At 42.7% G+C, this 13,885-nt stretch overlaps 1 protein-coding gene across 1 annotated transcript in view; it reads left to right on the forward strand.

Moving 5' to 3' along the window:
• The window catches only part of RAB2A (RAB2A, member RAS oncogene family), a 124,996-nt gene that overhangs the window by 50,527 nt on the left and 60,584 nt on the right, over positions 1–13,885 (forward strand). Inside the window, exon 4 of the mRNA XM_040354255.1 lies at positions 10,954–11,036. Coding sequence (XP_040210189.1) covers positions 10,954–11,036 — 83 coding nt within the window. The remainder of the gene's footprint in view (positions 1–10,953; positions 11,037–13,885) is intronic.

Consider the following 13,885-nt stretch of genomic DNA (forward strand, 5'->3'; position numbering starts at 1 on the left):
TTACAACTGTGTCCCCTTCAGTGTCATAACCACCCCCCCACAGCTTTGTCCCTTCAGTGTCAAACCCCCCCAAATTGTGTCCCATTCAGTGCCATAACCCCCCACAACTGTGTCCCCCTCACTGCCATACCCTTCCACAACTGTGTCCCCATTCTGCACATTTGTTTCCTCCTCATCAGTCTCTCCGTACTTTACCGCTGTGCACTGTGCCTCAAGTGCAGACCTTCTGCACTTCCCCATCTTGGCTCCCGCCCCGCTGTTACACTTCATTGGTCGAGGCCGAGCGAGCGCCGGGATTGGTCGAGGCCGAGCGAGCGCCGGGATTGGTCGAGGCCGAGCGAGCGCCGGGATTGGTCGAGGCCGAGCGAGCGCCGGGATTGGTTGAGGCAGAGTGCGGGGAGTGGTTGTGGGACTTGTGCTGCATACTGACGGGGCTGAGTATGCATCACAGGTTTTGCAACCCCACAATGCTTTGGCACAAAGACCGTCCCTGCGGCGAGTCTAATGACTCTAGCTGCGGGCCGGTAAAAACGGCCTAGCGGGCCGGATGTGGCCCGCGGGCCGTACTTTGGAGACCCCTGCTATAGAGCCTACTCTACTTTTTTTTTTTTGAGGACCGGATTGAAGGTAGGGGGTTTGTAAACGGACACAAGTCTATTTGCATCTGCCACTCCTTAGAGGTGAATGCAGGGTCCAATTGGGTCGGATTGACTGTGTGAAAGGGGCCTAAGGCTGCTTTCACACTGATGCATGGTTTACCTGCACGGCAAGTGCAGCACAGTTCACCTGTGGCTTTCCATGCAGGTTAGCTGCACTTTGCCATAGACTTCTATTAATATCCTATAGGTGTGGTGCACTTTTAGAAAGCTCACCAATCTCACAGGTAATAGAAGTCTATGGCTCGGTGCAGGTAACCCGCAGGTGCACTGCTCTGCACCTGCGGATCAGTTTAAAAGCAGCCCAGTAACCACTTACCTTTTAATAAGTCTTCTATTCTATTCCATTCCAGAGCAGGAGGTTGCGGGCCACATCAGAGGGCTCTGCGGGCCACATGTGGCCCCCGGGCCACTGGTTGGGCACCCCTGTTGTAATTGGTGCCAAAGGTGCTTCAAAAAAGTATTGAGCAAAGGCTGTGAATACTTATGTACATGGGATTTGTTTCCATTTTATATTTTTAATTTGAAAAGATTTCAGACTTCTTTCATGTTGTCATTATGGGGTCTTGTTTGTAGAATTTTGAGGAAAATAATTAATTTTTAATCCATTTTGGAATAAGGCTGTAACAACATAACAAAATGTGGAAAAAGTGAAGTGCTGTGAGTACTTTCTGGATGCACTGTATTATTAAGTCTGGGGGATTTAACTAACTTTCAGGTCATTTTAATGTGTGCAAAAATTAAAAATGTAGAACTGGACTGAACCTTCCATCACCATGATGTAATAGAGTTTGGATTTTCTAATCCTTTTTGCCACAAATTAAAGGTGTTATTCGGAGTGTGGCCGTTCAGCTGTTTTCTTAAATATTTTCTATACGATTTGCAGAGCCGGCACCTGAAGTGAGTGGGGAGGGCGGCTATTAGGGACACAACATGCTTGGAGCGGCATCACTACCTCAAAAATGAAAAATAGCTCTAGGACTGAAGTGGTTCAGGATCACTATAAGCACACATTACAACATTTGTGTGGTATGAGGGCCTACTTGAACCATGCTGTTGAATTTTATATCCAGTCAAATATTCCCTCATACTATATACAGGTTAAATGAGGAACACCAAAACTACCATGTTTTAGGTTTATAGAAGTGGTAAGGACCGTGTATAGCCTGCTAATAAAACTAAACTATCACACAGTGCTGTGTAAGGCTCGGTTCACACTGCTGCGCTGCAAATTTGTTCTGCTTTTTTTTTTTGTCCTGTGTGAGGTGCAATTTTTTTTTTATTTTTAGGATTTAAACATTCTGCAATTGATCTAGCCAATGGAATCATAATGTTAAAGTATTTCCTGTTTTTTGTGAAGCGTAGTGTGGTGGAATTCGCACGTGAACCATCAATGCGATTCCAGAACGATTTACATTGATGTCCATATTCGCAAGACCCCCCCTTCTTTTTTTTATTTATTTTTTTATTATATATCGCATTCGTGGAGGAATCGCAACACATGTATATGAACGACTGTCATTGAAAACGATGACTTTATGGATGAAATGCAAATTTAGAATGTTTGACAATCCCATTCGTTATGAACTCGCATCAGTGTGAACCGGGCCTTGACGATGCAAACAGTCAGTTCTTTAGGCCCCTAGGTGGATAAACACAGCAGCAACATACTAAACAGATTTTGTCTTGGCTGTAGGTACCATTTAGGAGATATTCACCTCGGCTTCAGCCAATGATGTCACTGTACATGCACATTGTGCTTCATCTGAGCATAGATCTGTTCGGCCAAGGCATGTTTGAATCCACTACCCCTGCTGGATCTCTATTTCAAGCATTAACTACTCTCTTTTTAAAATAATACTCTCTAAGATTAGTTTTACATAGTTAGTCTGGTTGAAAAAAAGATACAAGTCCATCTAGTTAAAAAAAAAAAAGAAAAGATCCAGGGGATGGCGAAAACCCCCAACAAAGCATGATCTTATTTGCTACAGCAGGGGATAAAATTCCTTCCTGATCCTCTGAGAGGCAATCGGATTTTCACTGGGTCAACTTTAAAGGGGTTGTATGTAAACCCTTGTGTTTTTTCACCTTCTTGCATCCTATGCCTGCCTGGTCACGCTTTATGCTCATTTTGCAATCATCTGAAATAAGTACCCCCCAATCTTGTTCCTCTGTCGTGCGGGCTAACACTGCACCCCCAATGTTGTACTCTACCAAAATACTTTGTTAATCCTATTGCATGCATCGGTCATCAACCAATGAGGATCTTTTAAAATGTATGCAAGGGCAAAACAAGTTTTGGTATGTTTCCTCACTGCCCTGGTGACAGCAAGAGGAACCCCTAAATTTTAAAGTTGTCATGTATTTTTTTTTTTTTTATACTAAAACTGGACTGTGCGAAATCTGGTGCAGCTCTGCATAAAAACCAATTGGCTTCCAGGTTTATTGCTAAAGTTAGAATATGATTGGTTACCATGCAGCTGCACCAGATTCAGGGTACCCCCAGTTTTAGTAAATTTCTTCCAATGTTTCGATGGGGAGAAATAGTCTTAGAGAGATTTAGTTTAAGCAAGTGGTGCGACATCCATGCTGATATGTCAGTTATGCGAGAGGAGTCGGAAGGAGTGAGCAGTAGACGGATTTGGGTATCATCGGCGTATAAGTGGTATTGGAAGCTTTGGGCAGTTAAGTGACCAAGGGAGGAGGTTTAGATAAAGAAGAGAAGGGGTCCAAGAACAGAGCCTTGTGTGACCCCCACAGAAGGGGGCAATGGAGAGGAGGAGACGGTTGTAGGTAACACTGAACGAGCGCTGTGATAGATAGGCAAAGAACAAGGATAGAGCAGAATCTTTGAGGCCAAGGCAATGGAGTTTGAGGAGTGGGTGGTCAACAGTATTAAGGCTGCAGAGAGGTCAAGTAGTAGGAGTATGAAGTGGTGGCCGTTGGATTTAGTAGTTGGTAAATCGTGGGTAAGTTTTAGTAAGGCAGTATCCGCGGAGTGCTGTGAGCGAAAGCCAGCCTGTAAAGGGTCAAGAAGGTGGTTTTCACAGAGGTCATTTTCCACTCGCAAAATGCGAGTGGGAAATTTGAGGTGTGTATCGTAAATGATCAGTGATCCGAACGGGTCGCGACATGCGGATCAGCACACCACGTGATCCGCGGAGCTCTGCTGCTGCCTCGGCCATAGGAAAGGCCACGGCTTCAGCCTAGCTCCTGGAGCGGCGGCCATCTTGGTCCACCCGGCGGCGGCCTAGGTGAGCCTAGAGCAGCGCGCTGATGTCATCACCCGGCCTCAACTGCTGGCGTTCGGCTGGCTTCTCTAGTGCTTGCTTAGTCTTACTAATCTTCCTATACAGTGGGGGAGATGTCTGTGGATATTACAATGGGGACTATATATGGTGGTGATCCGAAAAATGTATGTGCGTTATAATCTAAATTGGTTGATTAATCGATAAAATAAATAATGGTAAAATTATATATATATATATGTGATGATTTCAAGACTTCAAACTATGCTAAATGCCTATCAAGATCAGTGTGTCCTCTGCAATTGTTTTGAGGCCCCTTGCTCCAACCCCACTGGAGTAGCGTGGAATGTGACCTTTTGGGCAGTGGGCACTGCATTGACATTTTTCCAGATCTTTGTTGGTTTAGATGCTGAACACTCTAAAATTCCAGAGCCTTCGCACAGCTTCTGGTGACCCAGTGTCTGAAGACTCGCGTAGTGAGTAGGCCTCTGGCTGTAACCAGGGGCTCTAGGCTCGGCGTTGTTGTCTTTTAGTGGTTGCACTTTCGCCTAGCAGCAAAAGGGTCACTGGTTCGAATCCCAACCATGGCACTACCTGCCTGGAGTTTACATGTTCTCCCTGTGTCTGCATGGATTTCCTCTGGGTACTTCAGATTCCTCCCACACTCCAAAGCAAACTGATAGGTTTAACTGGCTCCTGTCTAAATTGGCCCTAGTATGGGTACTGTGTGTATGAATGTGAGATGGGGATCTCTCCTAGAGAGCTAGGACTGATGTGAACGTACAATATATATGTAAAGCCCTGCATAAATTGACTGTGCTATATAAGTACCTGAAATAAATAGATAAATCTTCTAGGGACCGACCGATTATCGGTGCGGCCGATATTCACTTTTTTAGAAGTAACGGTCAAAAAACTGAACGGTATCGCTTTAAGGGTTTTTTCAGAGGTGATGCATGCACCACCCCGGTACCATTCTTTAGAGTGGACGGTCGGCTTTGTTGTAATAACAACTGATGCCTCCCCTTTCCCGCCTCTCGCTTGTGCTCACCCTTCCCACCGGGAGGCCCGAGCAACCAGCTGGATGCTTTGTTCGGGTCTCAGATCTGGTAATCCGGAAGCAATGTCATGACATCACTTCCGGATTACTGGCATCTTAAAGGTACCAGTTTTAAAAAATAAAGTATTCAAAAACGCAGATCTTGATGTTTTGAATACTTTGAAGTGCAGAGAAGGGATTTGGGGGTCTTGTAGACCCCCAATCTCTCCTTGAAGTGTACCTGTCAATGCCTATTACGTTCACAAGGGATGTTTACATTCCTTGTGACAGCAAGTGTAAATTGTTACAGCAAGTGTACATGTTTTTTTTTTTAATGTACAAAATATCGTCAGGAGAGGTGGCTAAAACATCGGTAATTGTATCAGGACCGAAAAAACGATATCAGTCGATCCCTAAGATCTTCCCCATCTTACTTTTAGCAAAGGAAATCTTCTGAAGAAGAAAATGGCACTAACCTGGTAGCTTCCACCAATTGTGTCGCTTAATCTTTCTTATAATCGAGTTGCTTCAAAGGACCACCTCTCCTAGTGTGTGAGTGCTTCTGCCATGATTAGGATGGTCGCCTCTAAGAACATCTGGAAGAAGCATCCCATAGCAGTATGTTCATTTATCTTTTCTGAAAGATTTTTTCTTTTACTGAAGAGTCAGTCAATAAACCCATTTAGGTGACGTGCACTAGTAACCAGCGGAACAATTTGGGCTGTCTCTGAATTCTGGCATTCTGTTTTTAGCCTAAAGAGATTAAATGGGAAGCACTGACAACATTGGGTTCGGGGACTGCTGAAAGGCTGGCTGCTGCTTCCGATATAACGGATAAAATCTGCATCCTTGGCCTTCCAACAACCTTTACACCAGCAGATGGTGGGCGTAAAGATGTCATTCATCATTTATTTACAATGGGCTTTATTTATTCTAGTGTCAACAGCTGCCTCAGGGAGCAGGTTATTGAATTCAAATGTGCAGCTCTGGGTTATTTGCTTCCTTTCAGATCTGTCTTCTGTGCTCAGTTGCTAGGAGTCCTTTCTGTGTTCTAATAATGATTCATGTATTGTGAAGCCATTCAGTAAATTGGGATGTCAGGGATTGCCAAGGAAGGTTTTTAGAGGGTTGCTTCTTCCTAGAAGAAAAAAACACAGCACTCTATATCGAGATACCAGTTTCTAAGATTAGATTGGTTGCACTGTTCTAAAACTGTATACAAAATGTTATATTTTGATATATTGCACCTTTAGCACCATGAATGAAAAAGTCAGGCTGTTGTGGGATGTCACTGAAACATAACACCAAATTTTAGTGCTTCACATTTGTCTATGAAGTAAAAAATACATGAATGATCTGTGACTGAGCCACATTAAATTTTAATGTTTGTCGACAAATTTTAAACAGATCTGGTCCTGCTGTTTTTTTTCCTCCGCCTATGCTTAAAGTGTATAAACCATAACTGACATTCTCCTATTTGCTCCCTTTTTGGTCTGTTAAATATATGGTTGAGAAAACTTTGTTTATAGCTGTTCAATAGGTGCAAATACATGTTGATCTTGTCAGCAGTTCAGAGCTGTCGTGTACAGTTCATATACAGATGTCTGTGTTTTCTCAAGGAGTCCTTCCAGTTCTCACCTTGGACCACAGTACAATTAGTCTCTGTGCCATGGAGACTAGGAGAGGGGATGGGTTTGAGTAGTTTGGACAAAGACTGCTGGTCAGGGCTGACACCTCACAAACATGCTGTATGGTGTTAATCCACATGTTTCTGCCAAGGCGGCATGCATTTTTCTGTACTTGCAAGATCTTTGAAGAGAGAAACTATCTGGAAGACCCCTTTCACACTGAGGCGCTTTGCAGGTGCTATACCACTTGCAAAGCGCCCTGAAAGAGCCGCTCAAGTCACTCCAGTGTGAAAGCCCTAAGGCATTCACAGTGGAGCGGTGCGCTGGCAGGACACTGAAGAAAGTCCTGCTAGCAGCATATTTGAGGCACTGTAGGAACGGTGAATACACCTCCCTTGCCCATTGAAATCAATGGGCAGCACTTTGCAGGCGGTTTTAACCCTTTTTCAGCGGCTAGTGGGGTTTAAAAGTGCTCCGCTTGCGGACAAATGGCTTCGCAAAAATTACGATAAAGCGCCGCTACAAATAGCAGCGCTTTACCTCAGACGCCCCCAGTGTGAAGGGGGCTGAATTGCCAATATCCAAACCTCCTGAAGGCTGCAGTATAACCCAAATGTCCATGAATTACTACAATCATTACTGACACTCAATTGACAATACTTCAACATTTTAGATGGTGTGCTCCACAAATTGTCAGTAAAGCAGGCCCAAGGTTGCCGTGTGTGTTCTAAAAAAAAAAAATGTGTGTTTTTTGTAAAAACTTTCATTCTAAATAAAATGGCATGGAGAATGTTCACTTAAAGCGGGATTAAACCCAAAAGCAAGCATGTATTCTAATGCAGCTTACCTATTTCTAGATGTGATGGCTGTAATGGCATTCTTCTTCTTGGGCTTTCTTTTCTTTATTTGCACCTTGGCTGGTAAGTCTGTTTGGCAGAACAAGCTGCCCTGCAGATGTAGCAGCTAGTGTTGAGACAAACCATTTACCATTGTCAGGGGTGATTACAGTGGTCAGCTTTTTTATTTTGTTAAAAAAAATTCACAAAAGGAACAAAACTGTTGCTGTAACTGCTTAGTGCTGGCTTGGGTTTTGTATCAAATTGTTAGTATATCTAAATCTGCTAGGGCATCTACCACAATTCTCTCCCCAGACTTGCAATGCTAAAGTCCAAGGGTGTTTCTGTTGCTTCTTCATCCGGAGTGTAGGAAATCTAATACAGGAGGTGTTACTGGTAAGATCACCAGGTGAAAACAGGAAAAAGCCTAGAAAAAGGAAATGCAGACATTATGCCTAATGCTTGATAAGCTGCAATATATACTTTCACCCTGAATTTTTTTTTTTTTTTTTTTTTTTAATACATTTTCCCAGTCCTTTATCAATAATGACAAACGTTTGGAGTGAAAACTTTTTTACTTAACCAAAGTGCCCTGTTGCTAGGTGATGGCTCCTAATCTGATTTAATGCGGATCTATCTATCTAGGTTGCCATAACGATGGGGGGGGACCTTCCTCCGTCGCAGCCTGTTATGGCAACTCGATAAACAATCGGCACTATGGTCGCCGAGAATTGCGCATGCTCAAGATTGAGGGGTGCATGCTGGTAACCCAGCATGCACCTCTCGATATGTTATCCAGAAAGAGGTTGCGAGTGGTCTTCATATGCCCACACTCATCATGGCAACGGGCAGAAGAGGATCAAATAAATCGTAAGTAATTTTTTTTTAAATACAATTACTATCCACTAGCATATACACAGGGATGCCTGTAAAAAGAAGAAAAAATTGGTGTCCGGAACCCCACTTTTAAGTTTCCTTCCCCTGATATTCCCCACCTTAAACAGTGAAGGACATGCATGTGTTGGTGTGCCTACTTTCTTCCTTTGCAAGGTAATACAGTGCATCCGGAAAGTATTCAGTGCTTCTTTTTTTCAACATCGTTATGTTACAGCCTTATTCCACAATGGATTAAATTCACCATTTTCCTCAAAATTCTACAAACAATACCCCATAATGACTATGTGGGGAAAAGTTTGAAATCTTTGCAAAAAAAAAAATCACATGTACCCAAGTATTCACAGCCTTTGCTCAATGCTTTGTTGAAGCACCTTTTTGGCACCAATTACAGCCTTGAGTCTTTTTGAGTATAGCACACCTATTTTTGAGCAGTTTCTTCCATTCTTCTTAGCAGGAACTCTCAAGCTCCATCAAGTTGGATGGGGAGCGTCGGTGCAAAGCCATTTTCAGATTTCTCCAGAGATGTTCAATCGGGTTCGAGTCTGGGTTCTGGCTGGGCCACTCAAAAACATTCACAGAGATGTCACATAGCAACTCCTTTGTTATCTTGACTGTGTGCTTCGGGTTGTAGTTCTGTTGGCAGATGAGCCTTCACCCGAGTCTGAGGTCCAGAATGCTCTGGAGCAGATTTTCATCAAGGATGTCTCTGTACATTGCTGCATTAATCTTTCCCTCGATCCTGACTAGTCTCCTAGTTCTTGCTGCTGAAAAAACATCCCCACAGCATGCCACAACCATGCTTCACTGTAGGGATGGTATTGGCCAGGTGATGAGCGTTGCCGGTTTCATGACGCTTACCATTCAGGCCAAAGAGTTCAATGTTTGTACAGGTGTTGGAGGTGAAGTGGTTAAATGACAGCCAAGAGTGTGCAAAGCAAGATAGTTCAAGCTGTGATTTGTCATAATTGTGATTAATGATTAATCCACAATCTCAGAGAATTTGAATATCGTGAAAAGGTGCAATATTCTCGGCTCAACGTGTCCCACTCTAATCAGCTAATTAAGCCATAACACCTGCAAAGGGTTCCTGAGCCTTTAAATGGTCTATCGGCCTGGTTCAGTAGGAATCACAATCATGGGAAAGACTGCTGACCTGACAGTTGTGCAGAAAACCATCATTTGACACCCTGCATAAGGAGGGAAAGCCTCAAAAGGTAATTGCGAAAGAAGTTGAATGTTCCCAAAGTGTTGTATCAAAGCACATTAATAGAAAGTTATGTGGAAGGGAAAAGCGTGGAAGAAAAATGTGCACAAGCAGCAGGGATGACCGCAGCCTGGAGAGGATTGTCAGGAAAAGGCCATTCAAAAGTGTTGGACTTTCACAAGGAGTGGGCTGAGGCTGGAGTGCATAAAGAGTCGCCACACACAGACTGATCCTGGACATGGGCTTCAAATGTTGTATTCCTCTTGTCAAGCCACTCCTGAACAACAAACAACGTCAGAAGTATCTTACCTGGGCTAAAGAAAAACCTGGTCTGTTGCTCAGTGGTCCAAAGTCCTCTTTTCTGATGAGAGCAAATTGTGCATCTCATTTGGAAACCAAGGAGCCAGAGTATGGAGGAAGATGGAGAGGCACACTCTGCAATATGCTTGAAGTCCAGTGTGAAGTTTCCACAACCTGTGATGATTTGGGGAGCCATGTCATCTGCTGGTGTTGGTCCACTGTGCTTCATTATGTCCAGGGTCAACACAGCCGTCTACCAGGAGATTTTGGAGCACTTCATGCTTCCTTCCGCAGACGAGCTATATGGGGATGCTGACTTCATTTTCCAGCAGGACTTGGTACCTGCCTACACTGCCAAAAGCACCAAAACCTGGTTCAATGACTGTGGGATTACTGTGCTTGATTGGCTAGCAAACTCGCCTGACCTGAACCCCATAGATAATCTATGGGGCATTGCCAAGAGAAAGATGATACACGAGACTGAACAATGCAGAGGAGCTGAAGGCCACTATTGAAGCATCCTGGTCATAACACCTCAGCAGTGCCACAGGCTGATGGCTTCCATGCCACGCTGTGGCAGTAATGAGGCCGTAATTGCCGCAAAAGGGGCCCAAACCAAGTACTGAGTACATATGCATGCTTATACTTTTCAGAGGTCCGATATTATTCTATGTACAATCCTTGTTTTATTGCTTGCATGTAATATTCTAATTTTCTGAGATTGTGGATTTGGGGTTTTCATGAGCTGTAAGCCATAATCATCACAATTATGACAAATCGCGGCTTAACTATCTCATATATTTCAACTTTTAAGTTGCATTATTGAAATAAAATGAACTTTTGCATGATAGTCATATTTTTTGAGTTTCACCTGCATTTGTAGCTGTCCCTTGCTTCCACCGATAAGCCAGAAGTCTTATTTCCATGTCCAAGCTAGTCCTGGTCATCACTATAGTGCTGAGACCTGGTCCATTTTGAGCTTAAAAAGCAGTCCTACATCTGGAAACAGGGCTTGGCTTCAGGAAATGTATTTTACAATGAAATTACAATTGTACATTAAAAAAAAAAAATCTAAAGTATGGCAATCTATACTGGCATGCATATTTTTAACCTGTGTGTTTTTTTTTGTTTTTTTTTTCCTTTAGGCAGGTCAGGAATCATTTCGTTCAATCACACGTTCATATTACAGAGGAGCAGCTGGTGCATTATTAGTCTATGATATTACAAGGTGAGTTATTTGGTCTATTTCTCTGAGAGCGCCTTAGAAATAGTAATGTTTCTGCCTTGTCAACTTTGAACTTCTAATTGAAATTTCCGACAATATGGTTATTACCTCAATTCTGTAGAAATGTGCATTACTCCAGAATAAATACTGTCTCTAAAAGCTGGCTGGTAACGTCATTGCTTTGTGGCAGGCTTGACTATGCCAGGTAGCAGTCACCTTGCAAATTCTCTAACTCTACAGCTGCTGTCCTTTGTTATTTTGATGAAAGATTTGGACTGCAGACATTTTATGGTATTCAGAGCTACTTGGTAGTAGTTCAGCTAAATAATGTTTTAGGCCCATTTACACTAGATCTGTTGAGCTGCATTGCCTAACACAGGCCCTAGGCAAGGCCAGCGGAAATCTGTTTCTAATATGCTCATTAACACCAATGTGCTGTGTTGATGTGTGCGGGGTAAAAATTTTACAATGCTGTATTTCAGTGCAAATGCTTCACAACATGCATTAAAAAAGTTAGCTCATCACTGAAATGACTGTTCTGGCCCTGACAATGGCCAATGGACCAATGCTCATTACATAATGCTTTAATGGTCCCTCAGCTTGATCGCTTGGGGAGGGGATAGCATGATCCAACCCTGGCCTACTGATTTCAGTTTTGATCTACTTGAATTATGGCATTGAAGACACCCTGGGGATTGAGCTTACTTATGGTACCCTTTCTCGCTTAAATATGGTCTTTGCCAGTTCCGATTTTACTTACTCAAGTCCTCTGACTAAGCCCCGTTGGTGGGGGGGAAAGATGTCGGAGGGCATTGCAATCAGTATTAACAGGGGCTGAGGCCACCTCTTATATCAGGCTTTTTGCTCGGTGTGCTGTGATTCCCATTGTTATGTTGCCAATCTTTTCCCACAGCTGAAGCTTGGTGACCAACAAGCACTGGAGGTCCCCTGACAGTGAAGGAGAATATGTACTGCGATCTCCACCCTCTCCCCAAATTGCCTGGCTTAGTTGGGTTTTTTAAGCCAACTAATATGCCACCTTTTGAGGGAGGCCTTTGACAGTGGTATACTTCCCACTGAAATGAGAGAAGCCCTGATAGACCTCATATTGAAACCAGAAACCAACGAAATGTGATTCTTGAAAGGAAAACATTTTGTAGGTGCTGGCGCCTGCCTATGTGAAAATAAAAATGTGCGATTCTATGACATAAATGATTATATAAATGCCATGAATAATAAATAAGTGATGAACCCACACTCCTGTAAGTGCACGTGTGGTACTTGCAAAAATCACAAATCCATTAATAAAATAAGTACAATCATAATTTAAATATAAAATAATGAAAAATTGTTAGTCCATGTATATTTTAAGTGCTGAATTTTGCTTTCAAAGAGGGGACAAAGATTTGCCAGAGTGCAGCACAGGGCATACACTGTGGATGCTTTCTACCCCAGGAGGGGGACATGATCTGGTGAGTGCGGGCTACATCAGAGCACGGATGAAGGGGGCACAGAGTGGAACACAGCAATAGTTACTAAGAGTGGCACGTAGCACTTTGCATGAACTATACAGCACTTTTTGATTGCAGCACAAAGTATTCAAAGCAAAATTCAGAACTTCAAATATATATGGACTAACTATTTTTCATTATTTTATATTTAAATTATGATTTTTCCTTCTTTTTTTTTTTTTTTTTTTTTTTTTTTTTTATTAATGCATTTGTGATGTTTGCAAGTACCACACGTGCACTTATAGGAGTGTGGGTTCATCACTTATTAATTATTATTCATGTCATTTATATAATCATTTATGTCATAGAATCGCACATTTTTATTTTCACATAGGCAGGCGCCAGCAGCTACTAATTTCTTCCTTTCATTTCATATTCCACTTCGGTGGAATACACTTGTAGGGGCAGCCACCTCAGTAATTCCCTTTTTTTTTTTTCATAGTACACATTGACATATGTACTAGAGTTTCTTCTTGCAGAATACATATACATTATCCTTTCTTGCAGCATATATTTTTTAAACAATTTCCGTTGCGCGGATTCATTTTTCATCTTTCGAAATGTGATTCTTACTACCCTATCTCACCAATTTAATACAGATCAAAATATTGTTAAAATTCTTGGCGGAACATATATCTCTTTTATGCAGATGATTCCCTTATATTCTTGGAAGGCGACATTTTGTCTCGCCTTATAACGTTGCGTGAGGATTTTGGGATGCTCTTGGCTTGAAATTCAATTGGGCAAAATCCCTGTTTTTCCATTGAACTCTAGGTCCAGTATATTATTCCATAGGTATGACACAGATTCGCTTTGCCTCCTCACTTTTTGTCCTCCAATCTGGCAGCTTCAGACCAAAAAAAGTAGATGTGATCAAACTTCAGGCACAAAAAAATGGTTGTATTTCTGCCTTTTGCTGTGGGAGACCTCTGGCTGTCCCTTGCACGCCGGGTGTTCACAAAAGTCCTTGGCCTTCTTCTGGCTGTCCTGTAAAACCTTGATGTGACAGGTTACTTGGGCGATGACCTCCTGTCTGGAGGATGCTTCAACTACCTTGCGTGTCATGTCCAAACAATGATTCAGTCTTTTTAAATATTTGACTGGATTATCATCCTCCCAAAGTCTGCTGTCCAAATCGCACCTTCTGAATAATTTAGGTCTCATCTTGAATAAAGCCCATACCAGAATTTTCCTCCCTCAGTAGACAATCTCTACCCTAAGGTCCCAAATGCGGATCCTCTGATCAGAACTACACCCTCTTAGTTTGCTTTTGCATAAGAATTCTGGGCTTAATGATATCCTTCAAGGCAGTTCCCTTTGCCCAGTTTCACCCCAGACCTT

This window comes from Rana temporaria, chromosome 5 (genome assembly GCF_905171775.1).
Source record: "Rana temporaria chromosome 5, aRanTem1.1, whole genome shotgun sequence".
NCBI classification, from domain to species: Eukaryota; Metazoa; Chordata; class Amphibia; order Anura; family Ranidae; genus Rana; species Rana temporaria.